This window comes from Dendrobates tinctorius, unplaced genomic scaffold, assembly GCF_039654945.1.
Source record: "Dendrobates tinctorius isolate UK_male_01 unplaced genomic scaffold, ASM3965494v1 ptg000007l, whole genome shotgun sequence".
NCBI classification, from domain to species: domain Eukaryota; kingdom Metazoa; phylum Chordata; class Amphibia; order Anura; family Dendrobatidae; genus Dendrobates; species Dendrobates tinctorius.
In genome coordinates, this window is record NW_027361675.1 from 27,747,390 (window position 1) to 27,767,456 (window position 20,067).

General features: G+C 42.5%; 1 protein-coding gene across 2 annotated transcripts in view; it reads right to left on the bottom strand.

Annotated features, from left to right (window-relative positions):
- The window catches only part of LOC141087068 (CYFIP-related Rac1 interactor A-like), a 92,590-nt gene extending 73,295 nt beyond the window's left edge, over window positions 1–19,295 (bottom strand). Inside the window, exon 1 of one of the 2 annotated variants that reach the window (XM_073572946.1) lies at window positions 19,115–19,295. In XM_073572946.1, the coding sequence (XP_073429047.1) occupies window positions 19,115–19,280 (166 nt within the window). In that variant the 5' untranslated portion in view covers window positions 19,281–19,295. The other variant, XM_073572947.1, reaches the window with a different exon arrangement.
- Between the last annotated feature and the right edge of the window lie 772 nt (window positions 19,296–20,067).

Genomic DNA, 20,067 nt, shown 5'->3' on the forward strand with positions numbered 1-20,067 from the left:
AAACTCTGCTAAACCCACTGATATAGCATGGATCGGCTAATACTCTAATCATCCAATTCTACCTGAATAGATGATGTTGGGGACAATAATTTAATCAGCCATTCTCCATGAGATGACCATCTGCCAGCGGAGTCTTGCAGTAGCATAGCGAACGCAGAAGCACTTAGCTGAGTCGAGCGGTCCCTTGTTTGGGACAGTCAGGGAAGATAATGTGTATGTGGTCATTAATCCTTTTGTATTATTGAAGAGGTGTTCTTTCAACTGATTTCTGGTGATAGCTGCTAAAGCATGTATTTTTTTGGAAGAACAGACTGTCAATATGGTTCTTTAAAGTCAGTGACCTAATGTGTATAGTAAGTTTGACATCTTCACTGCATAATAAATTCTACAAAATTTGATATCACTGGATAAAGATTTTAAAATCTGAGGAGTACCAGGTAATTCTTTGAGACTCATTCTGAATACTAATTTCCTTTGTGGCAGTACTTATTTTCCCTATTTAATTGCTACCAGTAACCAATCCCCCCCTTATTCTTTTTGTTTTTATTCTCATACCCTTTCTACCTTGCTTTCCTTTCTTTGTATCTGCCTTTACTCCTACCCTTCTCTTCCCTTTACTATTTCCTTTTCCTTTGCTTCAAACAAATTGGAGGTGGGTCATCCATGCTGTATGTTTTATACTTCTTAAAGGGAACCTGTGACACAATTTACCTCTCAATATGGGCATACAGGTTATAGAAAGCTGAAAACAGTCCTCCCTGTGTGTCTCATTACAGATGTCTTGTTATTGTTAAATCATCTGTTATCACTTAATATAAATGACCTATTCTAGGATATAGGGAGGACGCTGTCTGGAAGATATCTCTGCCTCTGCAATTCATCTACATATATCTCTCCTCCCATCAGCGTTACTCCATCCTTGTGACGTAGGCTAGTTGAGAGGAAATCTTGCGCATAACTGTTATCTTCTTTCCTCTGCAGTCTTCTGGTCTTCTATGTGCAGGTGCCGTTCTCAGTGTGTTTAGACATGCGTGTTGGAGAACACTAGGAACGTCATCTGCCTGGAAGAGGTCATGTACATAAACGAATAAAAGTTGATTTATCAGCAAAAAGGCATCTGATATGAAGCATACAGGTATCAATTTTTTCAGCATTCTATAACCTGTATGCCCATATTAATAGCTTAGATAGATCAAATGTGATGACAGATTCCTTTTAATATGTTCAGAATAATTCTGATTGCTATGCTTTGTCTCTGGGACGCCCTCACACCCAGGGCTGTGGGGTACTCGGTACCAGGCCTGATGAGCTTCAATGGGAGATATCACGGCAGCTGTGACCCGGCCCGTGGCCCTGGGCGCCCATTATAAAAGGGGGTTGTTTCAGTGTGCTCGTGGTGGTGAAAGTTTATAAGTGATTCGTGACGCCACCTGTGGTGTTTGGCAATGGAGATGTAAGCCGACGCTGCAGACAGATCCCTCTGGGACAGATGGTGTGGTGCAGCAGTGATGTTATAGCCCTCCACAGGCAGGGCTGTAGTCCCAGGGCAGAGTAAGTGAAGTGACACGTAGATGGTGTAGTGTCTGGCGCAAGGGATGCAGCAGTGCTGGGCAGGTTGGCGCAGGAATAAGTGGAGGACACCAGGGTATGTAGTTCCAAAGCTTTACTCACAGTCTGTGTACAAACAGGTGCCTGACTCCGTGCCGTGTCCTCCGGGTCAGGGACTCAGTCAACCTCCAGGCCAGATGGAATACTCCTTTCCAACACTCCGCCAACATGTGTCTTTCTGAATGTCTCCTCTTATAGCGCCTTTGTGAAGTACTCCTAGTACTGAGTTACACTGGAGTTCCTCCTGTCCGATGTTCCTATGAACTCTACTTGTACGGCAGATAGCTGTAGCCTGCTTCGGGGACTCCTTGCTGCTTAGTCCCGGCTCACTATCCAGTTGCTGTTGTGCCCCCAAGTCTTGTGTGGGAATAAAGTGGTCACTACTTCTATTCCTCCGGTGTCTGCTGCAGGACCATTAGTATCCATACAACTTCGGGGACGGCTTAGAACTTCTAGGAAGGGTTCTCTTCTAACCCATGTCCTCTGTTCTCTTTTACTCCTCAAGTTCTGTACTAATCTTTCCTTCTATGGAGAATCAGGCTTTCAGTCTACGTTGCTCTCTCTCTTCCTTTCTCGTGCCAGCAGACCCAGGTCACTGGGATCTGCTGCAGCACTTCCATCCATCTATCCCTCTCTTCAGGGATCTTCTTCTCTCCAGCTCTCTAACCAGCTCCTAAACTCTTCCCGCTCCTTGTAATGTAAGCTAACTCCACCCACCTCCCAGCACGTTTCGAGTTCCAAGCAGGGAGCCACCAAGGGGTGCTTTGCTATACTCCAAGCAGGGAGCCGCCGAAGGTGCTTTGCCACACTACTTTGTGGTGTGGGGTGCAGGTGTTGGAGTGTGGTCAGGAGTTTCCACCTTACCTGGATGGTGAGATACTACACCTCAGGAGGAGGTGCAGTACCTCCGTGGCGACTGAGCCTCAGGGGCGCCACATCTCTCGCAACTGTTAGTTTACCAAATATATCCCTCAGTCTTTTTTCACTGGGAGGATCAGTTAACATTCTGTGATACTTCATTGTTATACAAAAAAATGAAATTAAAAAGAACAGATGTTTTCCAGGTTGTCTTTCATATTTTGCAGTTGACTATGTTGTGATAACTCACTTATTGAAAGGGTTAGACTTGGAAGATAAACCATATAAAGCAATAATTTTGCATCTGTAAGAGTCTTGTAGCAGGTGAGTGTTCTGATGAAAATACCCACTTCACCTACCCTTTGTCCAAAGAAAGGAAATTAATCATATAGATGTATTCCATTTATATAAACTGTAAAGATCTAAACTCAACTCTTATCAACACACAATATCAAAACAAAACAAGATCCACGGTTTTAGCTATAGCTTTTCATTTGCTTGGCTTCATATCTCATTTTGCCACCACATTCCTTTTTTCACTGTGCCTACCTAGGACAGAGGACATCGGACACACATAAGTGAGACGATGCTTCACACATTAGGGTCCTGTTTCACTTAGCAACGCACCAACGATCCTGACAACGATACGACCTGGTAGGGATCGCTGGTGCTTCGCTAAATGATCGCTAGTAAGCTGGCAAACAGGCAGATCTCTTCAGCGACGCAGCAACGATCCAGCGATCAAACACAGCGATGCGCGCTGGCCATCGGGACGCCGACGACGAAATAATGGCCCAGGACATTCCTGCACGACCAGCGATATCCAGCGGAGGGGGACGGTCGCTGCTGCGTGTCACATGTAGCGAGATCGCAGGCTTGATCGCTGTTGCGTCACAAAATCAGTGACGCATTAGCGATCTCGCTATGTGTGAAGTACCCTTTAGGTTATCAGCCAGTTGAGGTGATATTGGTGGGTTTGGACAGCTTTATTCCACTGTGTATGGTCAATTTAAGGACAGTGCTTTTAGAATCAGTAAACCATGATGAGCTCCCCTACCACACACATTAGAAGCACTTGCAAGCAGCTACTAAAGCTATAAACAAGGGCAGTGAATCTGATTTAGATTTTGATCAGGAGATAACATAAAACTAGGAGAACTGTAGAGACTAACCATAGACAGTCATGTTAATATACAGTGTATACAATCACTACACTGCATGTTAAACATACTGAGGTCTAATGACCTGTTGTTTAATGGAGCTTAGGAACCTTGCTGCATGTCTACATGATATATCATACTAGTGTTATGGCTAATCTATCCTTAAACTAACATATGAACACAACTGTTTCAGAGATTTACAATTCTTCATTGCCATGTTTGTTATTGCTAAACTAGAAAACTAGATGAGATTACCGTTGTAGGCATCCACCATCACCATAGGTGGATTATAATGAGGGCAATCTGGGCTACCACTCGGGGCCAGGGGCTCCGAGGGGGTCCATGGCCAGACTGCCCTCATTATAATGCTTTGTGGACCGCCATCGGCAGCATACATATCCCGGCAGGGAGCTTTTCTGGAGCTCCAATACAGACGATTCAGAATGACAGCTGATCCTATCGCCTCTGCTGTGACGTAATGGCCCGATTACATCATCAGCTGGTGCGCTCCAACATGTACGCGCCACAAGTACACGTGGGGCATCGTGGGGCACCGTTGGAAGGGGAGCGAGGTGAGTATGTGGTTTTTTTTAATTATTGTGTATGAGATGTGTGCCTATATAAATGGGCTTGTACTGTATATAGATCGCTGTGTGGGGGTGCATAATGTATATAGGAGGCTATTTTGGGGCTCATACTGAATATAGGCAGCTATGTAGGTACTCATACTGTATATAGGAGGCTATATTAGGGCTCGTACTCTATATAGGAGGCTATATTAGGGCTCATACTGTATGTAGAAGGCTATATTATGGCTCATACTGTATATAGGAGGCTATATTAGGGCTCATACTGTATATAGGAGACTATATTAGGGCTCATACTGTATATAGGAGGCTATATTAGGGCTTATACTGTATATAGGAGGCTATATTAGGGCTCATACTGTATATAGGAGACTATATTATGGCTCATACTGTATATAGGAGGCTATATTAGGGCTCATACTGTTGTGAGTTCATTTTCCCCTTCACCATTGAGGTCTGATGAACTCCCTCTTCTGGTGAAGGAAGGTAGTGAGGCTGATTACCAAGCACCTGGGCAGGATGATGATGACTGGGTGACGGGAATCACTGACTGGATATAAGGCAGCCGACATCCTTCTGCCTTGCTGGTGATCTCTCTGAGGGATTCTAGGAGACCAGTCTGATTCCTGCTCCTCAAAAGCTAAGTTTTCTGCTCTACTTTTTGCATTTGTGTTTTGTTTTTTTTTTGCATTGTTTTCCTTGATTTCTGCCATTCCCTGCTGGGGTGAGCTGAATTCCTTTTTGCTCTGTCTTCAGAAAATACCTGAGTACTGATATAGTCTTTTTGAAGCCTAGCGTCTTCAGGGCTTTTTTCCCTATCAGCTGTTGGCTCTTGTTTTGATAGGGTTTTGGCGGATTACAGACAGCAGCTTTTCTATCCTGTCCTCTCTAGTTAGCTTGGGCCCCATCATTTGCTCAGCCTATCTTTCAATCTGTGTGAGTGTTTTTTCATCTTGCTTCACCGTCATTATATGTTGGGGGCTGCCTATTGCTTTGGGGTCTGCTCTGGGGCAGTTTAGATTTCCCTTTCTGTCTTTAGTCTATGTAGTTCTCCGGCTGTGATTGAGGGGTCTAGGGCACAGTAGGAACCCCCCACGGCTACTGCTAGTTGTTGTTGATAGGTTCAGGGGTCTGCAATCCGATAGCTGCCAACTTCTCTGGTTTTCTGGACTTAGCTAGTATTTCTGTTTTTGCCTACTATGGTGACTCATTCATAACATCATACTGTATATAGGAGGCTATATTAGGGCTCATACTGTATATAGGAGACTATATTATGGCTCATACTGTATATAGGAGGCTATATTAGGGCACATACTGTATATAGGAGGCTATATTAGGGCTTATACTGTATATAGGAGGCTATATTAGGGCTTATACTGTATATAGGAGGCTATATTAGGGCTCATACTGTATATAGGAGACTATATTATGGCTCATACTGTATATAGGAGGCTATATTAGGGCTCATACTGTATATAGGAGGCTATATTAGGGCTCATACTGTATATAGGAGGCTATATTATGGCTCATACTGTATATAGGAGGCTATATTATGGCTCATACAGTATATAGGAGGCTATATTGCAGCTTATACTGTGTATAGGAGACTGTGTCGGCTCATATTGTATATAGACTATGTGCAAGCTCATACTGTATATTAGGGCCTATGTGAGCGTTCATACTGGATGTAGGGGACAGTGTGTGGACTCATACTGTATGTAAGGGGCTGTGTGTGGGCTTATACTGCATATAGGACGGCTGTATGGGGAATCATATTGTATGTAGGGTCTATGTGGTGGCGTATAGCCTGGACCTGTGAGCTGTTATCCTGATTGTAGTACAGCTTATAGTCTCCTTTTCTTGCCTTGATTGAAGGAATTCCCTGATGAACCCCCTGACCAAAAGTGGGGGGAAGCGCGTCGGAAGTAGATGCCAGTATTCTAAGTACACAACTGTTCAGGCCATATAGAGTATGTATATATATATATATATATATATATATATATAAAATGTAGTGCATGTCCATAGAAACATGACTGAGTTATGTGGGTTTTTAAATAATAATGAATTTTTAAATAAAGACTTTTTTTGTTATAGTTTACATGTATAAGGGCCCCATAGGTTGATCGGTTTTGTTGCTGATTGAGCGGGCCATGTGTGGACTCATATTGTATGTAGGGGACTATTTGGGGCTCATACTGTATATAGGGAGATGTCAGCATACTTAAAGGGAATCTGTCACTTCATTTTTCCGATATGAGATGCGGCCACCGCCATCAGGGGCTTACAGTGGGGAAAAAAAGTATTTAGTCAGTCAGCAATAGTGCAAGTTCCACCACTTAAAAAGATGAGAGGCGTCTGTAATTTACATCATAGGTAGACCTCAACTATGGGAGACAAACTGAGAAAAAAAAATCCAGAAAATCACATTGTCTGTTTTTTTTTCATTTTATTTGCATATTATGGTGGAAAATAAGTATTTGGTCAGAAACAAAATTTCATCTCAATACTTTGTGATATATCCTTTGTTGGCAATGACAGAGGTCAAACGTTTTCTGTAAGTCTTCACAAGGTTGCCACACACTGTTGTTGGTATGTTGGCCCATTCCTCCATGCAGATCTCCTCTAGAGCAGTGATGTTTTTGTCTTTTCGCTTGGCAACACGGACTTTCAACTCCCTCCAAAGGTTTTCTATAGGGTTGAGATCTGGAGACTGGCTAGGCCACTCCAGGACCATGAAATGCTTCTTACGAAGCCACTCCTTCGTTGCCCTGGCGGTGTGCTTTGGATCATTGTCATGTTGAAAGACCCAGCCACGTTTCATCTTCAATGCCCTTGCTGATGGAAGGAGGTTTGCACTCAAAATCTCACGATACATGGCCCCATTCATTCTTTCATGTACCCGGATCAGTCGTCCTGGCCCCTTTGCAGAGAAACAGCCCCAAAGCATGATGTTTCCACCACCATGCTTTACAGTAGGTATGGTGTTTGATGGATGCAACTCAGTATTCTTTTTCCTCCAAACACGACAAGTTGTGTTTCTACCAAACAGTTCAAGTTTGGTTTCATCAGACCATAGGACATTCTCCCAAAACTCCTCTGGATCATCCAAATGCTCTCTAGCAAACTTCAGACGGGCCCGGACATGTACAGGCTTAAGCAGTGGGACACGTCTGGCACTGCAGGATCTGAGTCCATGGTGGCGTAGTGTGTTACTTATGGTAGGCCTTGTTACATTGGTCCCAGCTCTCTGCAGTTCATTCACTAGCTCCCCCCGTGTGGTTCTGGGATTTTTGCTCACCGTTCTTGTGATCATTCTGACCCCACGGGGTGGGATTTTGCGTGGAGCACCAGATCGAGGGAGATTATCAGTGGTCTTGTATGTCTTCCATTTTCTAATTATTGCTCCCACAGTTGATTTCTTCACTCCAAGCTGGTTGGCTATTGCAGATTCAGTCTTCCCAGCCTGGTGCAGGGCTACAATTTTGTTTCTGGTGTCCTTTGACAGCTCTTTGGTCTTCACCATAGTGGAGTTTGGAGTCAGACTGTTTGAGGGTGTGCACAGGTGTCTTTTTATACTGATAACAAGTTTAAACAGGTGCCATTACTACAGGTAATGAGTGGAGGAAAGAGGAGACTCTTAAAGAAGAAGTTACAGGTCTGTGAGAGCCAGAAATCTTGATTGCTTGTTTCTGACCAAATACTTATTTTCCACCATAATATGCAAATAAAATGAAAAAAAAACAGACAATGTGATTTTCTGGATTTTTTTTTCTCAGTTTGTCTCCCATAGTTGAGGTCTACCTATGATGTAAATTACAGACGCCTCTCATCTTTTTAAGTGGTGGAACTTGCACTATTGCTGACTGACTAAATACTTTTTTTCCCCACTGTATCTACAGCACTACAGCATTCTGTAATGCTGTAGATAAGCCCCTGATGTAACCTGAAAGATAAGAAAAACGAGTTAGATTATACTCACCCAGGGATCCGGTCCGGTCTGATGGGTGTCTGGTCCGGCCCGGCTCCTCCCATCTAGCGATGACGTCCTCCTTCTTACTTCTGCCGCGGCTCCTGTGCAGGAGTACTATATCTGCCCTATTGAGGGCAGAGCAGAGTACTGCAGTGCACAGGCGCCGGGAAAGGTCAGAGAGGTCCGGCGCCTGCGCGTCATATCGCTGGTCGAGATCGCTGGTACATCGCTAAGTGTGACAGTACCTTAAGTCTGATCTAATCATTGGCATCAGCCATAGGTGAAGGAAGATCGAAAATGATCTAAATTGGATTTATTTTTGCAAATATAAAGATATCTACACTTGGGGACAATCTGAAGCACCTGAACATCACAAAGCCAACTGAACAATAGAATACCCTCTCTGACTGTACACTAGAGGCTGGACAAGACAGTACGCTAATGTTAATGTCAAATAAATCCATTTGATTGGGGCGTAGGTTATTTGCAGATAAAGGACGCAGTCCAGGTATGATGGACTTTGTTTGCTCAGGTGCTGTGTCTGTTTGCTGCTGTGTGTCAGGTTGGCACAGTGGCTGATACATTTGGTCTATCATGCAATATATACTGTAATCAATGCTGCTGCTGCTTCAGCTACTTGTAGTGGTAATGTTGGCACCTGCAGGAGAGAGCTGGCTCTCCAAGGAGTGTAGAGGTGTCCTGGTCAGACATGATGCAGTCAGAAGGTGCCAAACATATAGCACATTTTATCCTGGTAATATGTAAATTTTGCATCTTCTTCATCTCCTCCACATCCTGCTGCATGTGACATTGTCATTTAGAATCCCCAAAAACACCAGTGGAGGGATGGACTTATAGAAGTTAGTGTAGTGCAGCCACAATGCACTGGGCAATGTGATTTTCGACAATGCCCAATTGGAGTTGATAGGGACTCAGGAGCCATCCAGTGTGTTTGCTGCTTGATGCAGGGGAGCAACTTGTTCACTGTATTGGTTTTGTTGGCCATGATGCTCATAAGGTCATAGCTTTGCAGCGCTTCAACCTACAAGAACAAAAATATTGATGGTGGGGAGTGGATCCAATATTCTGCTCTTTTGCTGTTGGGGAGGATGTGGAGGAGGTGAACAATCAGTTGGAACCAGTGATTGCCTTACTATCTGCTCTGGTTATGGCTGCCATTCAAAAATTGACCCAATGGGCCATTGAAGACATTTGCTGTCAGTGTCCATAATTGGTACTACTAGTTAGTACTTAAGGATGCGGCCCAGCTACCAGAAAGAATTGTGAGAGGAGAAATGGCAGGAGGACTGCTCACATTGTTGGTCAGGTTGCTTTTTCCACAAGCTCAGAATGCTGCTTCATATGCTGACAGAGAGGAGAATTTACTAGTTACTCTATTTGAGCTGAGGTGTCCCCAGCTTATTTTCTTCCTGCACAACCTGCATACTGCTGTCTGACAACGCTTTTGCAATGTGGAAAAGTATTCCCACACTCGAGATTTCTATACACGAGTCACCATGACTATGACTAGAGCTTTCAGGCACTGTTGAACCTCCTTCACCCACAGCAGTTTTGGCATCACCTGCTCTTGATCGGACCACAGATTAAAGGGAATCTGTCACCCCTTTTTTGAGATATCATATAATGATATCATTCAATTGTGTGTCACATAAGGATTCTCTTAGTACTTTTGCTTCCCCCTGACCCCGCACCTTTCATGCATAAATACCTTTTTTATATCGGTTCAGATGTCTGTAAACTGCCGCTGTCCGGTCCGCTGGGCGGGGCTTATTCAACTGCACCCCCCTCCCTGTCTTGCTCTATGCATTTCTTCTTGTGTAGAGCAAGACAAGGAGGGGGGAGCAGGTGAATAAGCCCCGCCCAGCGGACCGGACCGTGGCAGTTTACATACATCTGAACCGATATAAAAAAGGTATTTATGCATGAAAGGTGCGGGGTCAGGGGGAAGCAAAAGTACTAAGAGAATCCTTATGTGACACACAATTGAATGATATCATTATATGATATCTCAAAAAAGGGGTGACAGATTCCCTTTAAGTAAATCCTCCCCCAGATTTAGCTGGACATCATGACTGATCTTTATCGCAGATTCTGCTAATAATAATAAATTTTATTTCTATAGCACCGACATATTCCGCAGCACTTTACATTTCAGAGGGGACTTGTACAGACGATAGACATTACAGCATAACAATAATCACATAGATCATAACAGATACCAAGAGGAATGAGGGCCCTGCTCACAAGCTTACAGTCTATGAGGAAAGAGGTAGACACGAAAGGTGGGTGGTAACAGTTGCCCTGATTGTATGGACCAGCCATAATGTTAAGTGTGTAACAGTACAGACACAGAGGGCTGATAGATGATGCATAAAGCATGTGGGAACATGAGGCAGGGAACCTGGCTATGGTAAAACTTTTGGCTGTGCCACACAGGGATAGATTAGGTTAATGTACTGAGGCGGTAGGCCAGTCTGAATAAATGCGTTTTCAGGGCACGCTTAAAATACCCTCCTCCTCTTATGAAATCACCTCCTCGTCACCCCGATCTAGTTCCCAGGTCTTGTCAACTATGCAATCACCATCATTATCATGATCTCTGACTTGGTTGACAGTTGTTTCAGTTTGGAAAATATTTTGAGCTCCTGCACCCTACTCTCCTGATTCCCACCTCTAGAGTTCACCTGACTTAGAACACCACTGCCACCTCGGCTGCCACTGCCCCTACTACAATGGCTGACAGAGTGACCAACATAGCTAGGCATGTGTATCATGCCTGACATCTCAAACAGCACAACTTATCTGAGTCCAATGTTGACTATTTATCTCATCTTACACACCAACTGGAAGAACTTCATGTGGTGAAATATATTCCATAGTCCCTATTGTTGACTAAGGGTACCGTTACACATAGCGATGCACCAGCGATCCCGACAACGATATGGATCGCTGGTGCATCGCTAAGTGGTCGCTAGTGAGCTGCCACACAGGCAGATCTCATCAGCGACATCGCAGGGGTCAGGGGTAGCTACTTACCTGTCAGACGCGGCGATCCTGACGTCCTCCCGCCCGCATCCACGCGTCGCTCGTCGTCACAGCAGGAAGCCCCAGCAGGAAGCTGACGACGAGAAATGATCCAGGACCTTCTCGCGCGACCAGCGATAACCAGCGGGGGAGCCGGTCGGAGGTAAGTATCACATGTAGCGATATCGCTAGCAATATCGCTGCTACGTCACAAAATCGGTGACTTTACAGTGATATTGCTAGTGATATCGCAGTGTGTAACGAGGGCTTAAGAAGCAGAAAGTGTCACAGGGATGTAACTGAAGGAACTGAACTTAATCTAAATCTTTGATCAGTCACTGCTGATAGCTCTCCTCACTCTCCTTCTCTCTTCTTATCCACTGAATCTTTGTGTTTTCTCTTTGTTTTTTTACAGACCACTGATTTTCTTCAATACTGCTGTTGTACAGCACACACGCTCTATAGAATGTGTTTGCTATTTAATGACGTTCTCTCTATTTTATTGCTAAGCAGTGAGCTGTAAAAGTCCTCTAACTGTCCAGATTCACACCAAAATGGATACTACATTCCCTGCCTCATTTTTATACAGACTGTGGTAGTCCCTCCTGATTGTCTGTGCTATACCATGTGATGCGATAGCTGCAAAGCATTATTGGGAAGTCCTCCCAGCTGTGTCACAGTGCATGTGAGCTTTGTCTGGCTGTTGTAATCTCCTGCAATATGTAAAATTGTTATAGCCATTTTAGGGTATTTGTGCAAAAGCAAATCATAATTTTTTTACTTCGCCAAGTTCAGAAAATTTCTAAAAATGTCACAAAAATGTAATTCACATTGAATTGATTTGCTCATCTGTAGATGCTATAAAAATTGAAACCAATGGAAAAAACCTGATGTGATGGACATGGGGAAAGTGCAAGAGTATGGAAAACTAATTGTTCTGCGCTGCCACATGAAACTCTCCTGGAGCATCCTTGTACAATTAGGAGTTTTCTTTTCATAGCCTACCGAAAATGCTATTAGACAGATCTTGTATAGTTTTTCGGTCGCTGCTTTCCGGTTACATGCACTTGTTTGACGAAATCAAATTTTGCACCACTGACTTCCTTTCAAGATTCTTGTTTGATTTCTATACAAGCCTTCTATTCTAAGAGATAAAACTGTACGTAGTGGTTTATTCAATATACCGTACTCATAAGGTTAAAATCCAAATTCAGCATAAGTCATTGAAAACAGCAGAACATTTTACATAAGTCCAACACAGGGTTTTGCCTTTTGGCTTCAATTGTGAGGCTAAATTCTGGGTTGGGTTTGTGCAAGGTGTGTCACTGTTTTTTAATGTTTTATGTTTAATTTGGATTTTAATCTTGAGTTTACGAGGATGTTTCTGATTGAGGATGCTTCAGGAGAGTTTCCTTTGACAATGTAAAACAGCGATGTGTCTTTTTATAATTACTGTTTTTGGAAAAATTTTAGACTGTGTGTTCCCAACCTCTGGGAGCTCTGTGATTATTCCAGATTCTGGCTGATATATCTTCATACATATAGACTATGGCAAGCTTGTTTCAGTTTACTAGTGAAATATAAGGGTGTTTTATTGGTCTCTGGAATCTCTTTAAAGCATACATTCACATTTGAACGTTATTTTACATTTCGGCATAAAATAGACTAACTTTTTACATTGATATACTTAGCCTGAGATACAGCCTATATTATTCCTAAAAATTGTATTTAGAATTTGCAGACCTTAGAGCATAAATCGGTTAACATACTTTGCTAGCTAAATGTATACAAAGAACTTGTTCTAGAACTTTTGCATACTATAAAGTGCAGTCTTAACAACAGGCATATTGCAGTAATCTGATATAGGAAAAATTAATTTTCCCAATGTGCTATTAAGCTTTTAGAGATATAGCTGTCAATAAGCTTGTTGACCATTTTGGACAACAACTAACGATAATAACATACAGGCTGTTACACAGGCAGACATAGAAATCATGGGGCCTCATGGCAAGAGTTTGTCTCTTTCAAAGTACATAAATGCAGTCACAGAAAGCAAAATATATTCCAACCTTTAAACACAGGAGAGAGACATGTTTTAAAACATGTGCACAGAAATGGTGCCACTGCTAAAGTCCCCACAAACAGTATGATACTTCACAGTGAATCCCCCCCACATAAATTGTTTTCCACTGTACCCCCACACAGTATTATGACTCCATAGCAAGCCCCACCAATATGATGCCTCCAGAGTTCTCCCTGTCAGTATGAGGATTCCATAGCCCCTCCACACACAGAATGATGGTTCCACAGATTTCCCAAACAGTATGATGCCCCCCACAGTGCCGTCATACAGTATGATGGCCCCAGAACCCACTCCACACAGTTGATGGTTCTCACAGCTCCACAAACAGTATTATGCCCTCACAGCCCACCACACCATATATATCATGGACCGCCACATCTCCTCAGAGCATTCAATGGTTCCACAGTGCACCATACAGTATGATGCCCCCACAATCCACCATATGGTATGATGCCCCCCATAGGTTCCTCACACAGTATGATGGCTCCACAATCCAGTACGATAGCCCCCACAGCCTCCAACACAGCGCGATGGACCGCACACCATGAATGATGCCTCCCACAGCCCTCCACATTTTATGATGTACACCATAGCCCCCCACAGCATGTATAATGCACCCTATAGCCCCTCACACACAGTATGATGGCCCCCACTCCACCAAGCCATATATGACAGCCCCCACAGCCACACACATCAATATATCTCACCATACACTCCTGCTTTGAATGTGAGACTAACATCATTTTATGGAAAACTATCTTGGATATCTCATGCATAAATTTGACTTTCAACTATTTTGCATATGATTAGTTCTGTAGATCGTTGACATGTTGCTGCATTGTTACTGTTTTGCTCTCAAAAATCTAAATTTGTATTGTTAATATTTTGTAAATTCACCTTTGACTTTCAGCACTGCCTGAATCCTTCTGGGCATGCTCTCATCAGATTCAAACATGTCTCTATCGAAATCTGATCTCAGGTCTCTTCTACACGTTTCCAAAGTTGGTGCATACTGGTGGACTCACTTGGTTATCTATACAGCTTTTTCTTCAACTCTTCCCACAAGTGTTTGATTTGGTTGTGGTCTGCGGACTGTGTGGGCCAATCCAGCACCTATTGTTGTTGAGCCTTTTATTCACCAATATGCTTTAGGTCATTGTCCTGCTGGAACTATATGTCATCCCTTTCATACCCATAGTACACGAGTGTACGAAGTAACTAGTCTTGAAGGACACTCCCATACAGATCAGCATTGAGACCACCATCGATCCTGGTCAAGTATCCAACGCCTTTATTTGTGGAACAACCTCATATCATTAGGTTTCCTCCACCGAATTTGACACTTCCTTCAATTTCTCAATCCGTTAGCCCCTTTTTCCCTTGTTTCTTCCAGACCCATTTGCACCCATCAGTGCCTAGTTTATTGACTTTCATCACAATCACCTGTTTCAAATCTTCTATTGTTCACATTTCATACTGTTTTGTAGACTTGAGCCGATGTTTATGATGATATTGAGCCTTAACGGGGAAACAGAAGTTGTCATCCTTCTCTTCCATGCTCCCCCTGCTTTCCTAAGGATTGTCCAGCCACATGTAATACAGGACATTTACATTTTTTAAGTTATGGTGAGTTCTGTTTTTCTGCATATCTCACATTTATGAATTAGATATCCAAGATAGTGGATAGTGAGATATGGAGCGGGCGTAATGTCATCGCGCCTGAAACGTTGCGATGTCAGAGCTCACATGCATAGGGTGAATGATGGAGCTGGGAGCAATGGCTGTTATATTCAATGGTATTTGCATCCTAAGGATGGGGGGTGGTGTTGCTTAGCACTGGCCCCCCCAGCTCATGGGACCCATAGGGGCCAGAAGGCCTGCTCTTATGGGAAGTACGCACCTGGGCTATTATTTGGGACCAGTGCAAGATGAATAAAAATAATTTTCTAAGAAGGTTACTCATGTATGTTCAAATAAAAAATCCGGACTACAAATTTTTGCTATTGTGCACATGAAAAGAAATATCTCCCCAAAGTATATAAAACACAATATTTAACAGCTTTCATAGTAGACATTTAGATATTGTCTAGCAAATATTTTTTTCAGGCTTGAAGGACAAGACATAACTAGTATATAAGGACATGACAGATTTTCATGAATGTGAACTGTGTATAGAAATATGACTGTGGACAACAAGGTGTTTGACTTGGTCCTGAGTTTTCTGACAAAAAGAAAACCCACTGGCACTCTTGAAAACGGAATAATAACTGACTGTGTATTATACTTGCAGTTTACATTCTGCGTTGGTACTATTGGCCAGGTGTTTAGATTCTGGAATGATGAATAGTCATCCATAATAATATTACATCACAGGAACACAGTGGTCAATCACTGGCATAGGACATTACCATTGATATGGAGCTAAGCTACCGTAATTGATACTTCACTAACTTAGTAACTTCTTCTCAAATCACATCGTTGAGAACCTATGGTGTAGATCCAAGGTGACGTCTTCCCTGCATCTCATTCCTGCGGTGGAAATGGCAGTACTCTATATGCTAACACTGCTTTCTTCTAGGATAATATGTTACTTAGTTTTTTTTAACAAAGCACTTAAAATATAAGAAAGTACCTATTTTAAGATCCCCCTTCAAACCCAAAGCAGAACCATATAAGGTTTCCTTCACACCACGTTTATGGACAACCTCCCCTGTATATACTGTATTTAGTTAGCAAAATAAAGTATCCAAATGTATTCTCTTATGTATCAACAGGTCTCTGTCCTCCAAAAACATGCCATAACCTCAAGTTATTTAGGTACGCGTGTGATAACTTTATGTTTTGAAGGTGCATATTTAATAGGTAAGATATCTGGATACTGTTCCTTGATAATATTGTAAAGAGTAGCCTAATATGCTATATACTACAGTATATGCAATTTTATGGTAGGTCAATGGCATATATTGTACTACCAAAACCATAACGTTTCATGAAAAAAAAACCCTCTATGTTGTCCACCTGATGTGATTGGGGCTAAAAGCTGCATTGCTATTACAATTAGCAAATACACTTTGATGGGTGTAGGCCCTATATTTATTATTCTTTTTTTTTATCTAGCACCATCATATTCCGCAGCGCATTACAAACACCATCTATAAATATAATGTTAATTATGAATAGTTTTGCACCATTGTAGCCTATGGAGAACTATGTTTTGGTTCATTAGAACCGTGGATGTGTCGGGATGTCGCAACCACTGTGAAATCATAAAACGATAATACACATGAAAATAAGCAACCTTGTCATATATCTTATCAGAGAAATTAGTTTCTTTCTCTTCCTAAATTAATCTTTCATGCTCAATACATGGATAAAATCTGTAAAATCTGCATTCTGTGAAAACAGATTTCCCCGTTGCTGATATAGAAGATGGCAGTTGGTGCTTTTAAAATTCGATGGATGGGGGAGGACAGAGAGGCAGACACAGACATTCACCTGAAACGACAGTTACATTTCTCTATAGAACTTTATGAGTACCAACTGTCATCTCCTCTCTCGGTAATGAGAAAATCTGTATTCACTGAAGACAAATTTTACTCATGAATCGAGAATTGTGAGTATAAATGATCAATCCAGGAGGAGAAAGAAGCATATTTCTCTGATAATTTATATCACAAAGTTTCTTATCTTCATGTGTAATATTGATTTATGGGGAAAAAAATAAAATGACAATTACTCTATCAGCTCAGCTCACACTTTGCATCTTAATGTAGTTTGTTTCTGCCAATATTAGGACTGGATGCAATAAAAAGGGAACTATAGAGCTTTTTCCTTGAAGAACAAAGCATCATGAAACGCTAAAGGGCCTGTCACACTAAGCGATATCGCTAGCAATATCGCTATAACGTCACTGGTTTTGTCACGCAGCAGCGATATTGCTAGCGATATCGCTGTGTCTGATACTTACCTCCGACCGGCTCCCCCGAGAACGGCCTGGGCCATTTCTCGTCGTCAGCTTCCTGCTGGGCTTCCTGTGGCGCCAACGAGTGACGCGTGGACGCGGGAGGGAGGACGTCAGGATCGCCTCGTCTGACAGGTAAGTAGCGACCCCCGACCCCTGCCTGTGTGGCAGCTCACTAGCGACCACTTAGCGATGCACCAGCGATCCATATCACTGTCGGGATCGCTGGTGCATCGCTAAGTGTGACAGTACCCTAACGCTGGGCCAAGCTTTTTGACATACTGTAGATGTGTAAACTCTATTTGGAAATGAATCCTCTGTACCAATCAGTCTGCATCTGCTCTTCAGGATAAGGTAGTGGCATCCATTCATGTATTACGAAGCCAGGCCATATGAGTGAGTGAAGAGGTGCATTTCCAGATTCCAATCTTTATCATAAAGCCCGACTGTGGCAGCACCCTTTTATATTTTTGTATAAATGTTTCCTATAGCAATCCATTAGATAACATGGTTTGGTTACCAATGTGCATTCAGAGGCTCTATGCCTTGGTGGCTACAATACAATGGGGCCATTTGGGTTTTTTTGTATCACATTTATAGCACTGTCTGAAATGCTATTGTTCAACCTCGACAACTCAAAAAATCAACCAGTCTGTGTTCATCAGAATATATAGAGAGACTATCACCCTACCTGATCAGTCCTAACTAGCTTTACACCAGGTGAAGGTTTAAGAAAAATTAGATTATTTTAATGGTTTCTAAGACATTATAATGTTGTGATGGATTTCCTGACATTTTCTAGCTAACCATTAGCAGTGTATGTGCAACAAGGTAATGACAGTACCATCATCATCTTCAATTGTCAGGAAACTTATTTTTACATATTTTTTAACTTCTTTAAAACACCAAGCAAAAAAAAGATCACCTCCTTTGTTCCAACATCAGATGCTGCAAGCCTTTACCATGCCTTAACACCCCCTTGGCTGCCCAATAGAGGGTTCCTCCACTTTGTGGATGCCATGTACCAGTGTACCCGCTGCAGACAACTCCCAACCCTTCCTCTCTACTACCTCTCCCATTGAATCAGCTGTGCCTTTCCATAGTGCAAATCCATTATCCAGCTTCACTAGAGGGAGCGAAGACTGGAAGGAGGGGTGGAAGCACAGTGCGGCAGGAGAAGTGAAGGAGAGAAAAATGGAGGGAAAAAGGCAGAGGAAAAGAAATGAAAAGAAAAAGGCTTAGGGTTAAAGATGAGACGACTGAGCAGGACCTTGGTGTTAGACTTGACGCCCATATCATGTTATGACATTACAAATATTTATCCCTATAGTCATTCTTCATGTAGAATTCTATGATATAGACATTTTCAATACAAAGCGTATAAGCAAGACTAAATAGTTATGATAATGGTGCACTTTGAAAAATCTCAAGCCCATTGGGCAACCATGATCAGTGCACATCTCAGAGATGTGGGTACATCTTTGCACAAAGCTTCCTCCACCCCTGACTTCTACATATCTTGTAATGCAAATATAATACAGAATGTATGACCCCACTGACAGATCTGCAGCACATGTTACACAGGCATTATACATAGCATGCATTCATCTTACAGCACGCGGCCATGTCTCCTGTACAATCATATGCATATTGTCAGATTAGAATATCCACCTTGCACATACAATGGGTATACCGGCATATAGCTGTACACTTCTAAGCGCAATTCTATATTATGGAACATTATGAATGAAAGAACCCAAAAATCCATACATCCCATACCAATATGCTCATAAATGACCAATGTCCTCTCCATGCATATTCACACACAGCACTCACCGCAAGGCCATCTGCAGGAGCGTGTGAGGATAGGAGGGTCAGCAGCACAGTGTAGCTGTGTGTGTATGTGTGTGTCTCTGTACCAAGGAGTCTTGCAGCTGCTAACTGTGCAAAATACATTACAAAAGCAGTCTCCCTCCCCCCAGACCCACTGTGACGTGGGCATGGGCAGATTAACCTGCTGTATGCTGACAATCGGTGGATCACCCCTATGTGGAGCATCAGCACCTTGGAGCTCTTTCTTAAAATAGCAGCGCATCAACCCTTTAACCCGCTGCATGCAAACTATTACTGCAAATGAAAAATCCGCATGCTACCTTCATGTCACATAGCAATCGCATACACATACTGACTGTTACAGGCGACATCCTATTCTTTGTCATTGACTAGCGTAATAAATGAATACTATAAATTATAAATTGCAAAGATGGAAGAAAAAAAATGTATAGAGAAATTCATCAAAGAGTGAATTCACCAGAATCATGAATGAAGCAAGAATTCGCGATAGGGATTTGCAGAAAGAAATGCCAGTCACAAATGAGGATGAGCTCTCTTCTGTACCAAAAAAGGTTTCTGTGAGGATAACCAATAGGAATCTGACATGAGCTCCCCCTGCCTAGTAACTGAATCCTACAAACCCAAGGAACCTTCAGTGGAAGATGTGGGCAGAGAGGATATCTTTTATTAACGGCCATTTGCAGATTAAATGTAATGACAGTGATAGACTGTTCAAACAAATGGAGGGAACACGTCATCATACTTAAGGCAATTACACTTCTGGGATACCAATCTATACAGTTAGGAAACATAAACAATTTTGAATAAATGTCATTTGCTTTGGAGCAAATGGAAGTGACCACAGGTGCACTGGAAAGGTAACCATAAGACAACCCCAAAAAAGCAAATGGTTTGGAAGTGGTGGCCACAGCCAATTTCTCACTCAAAATCCTTCC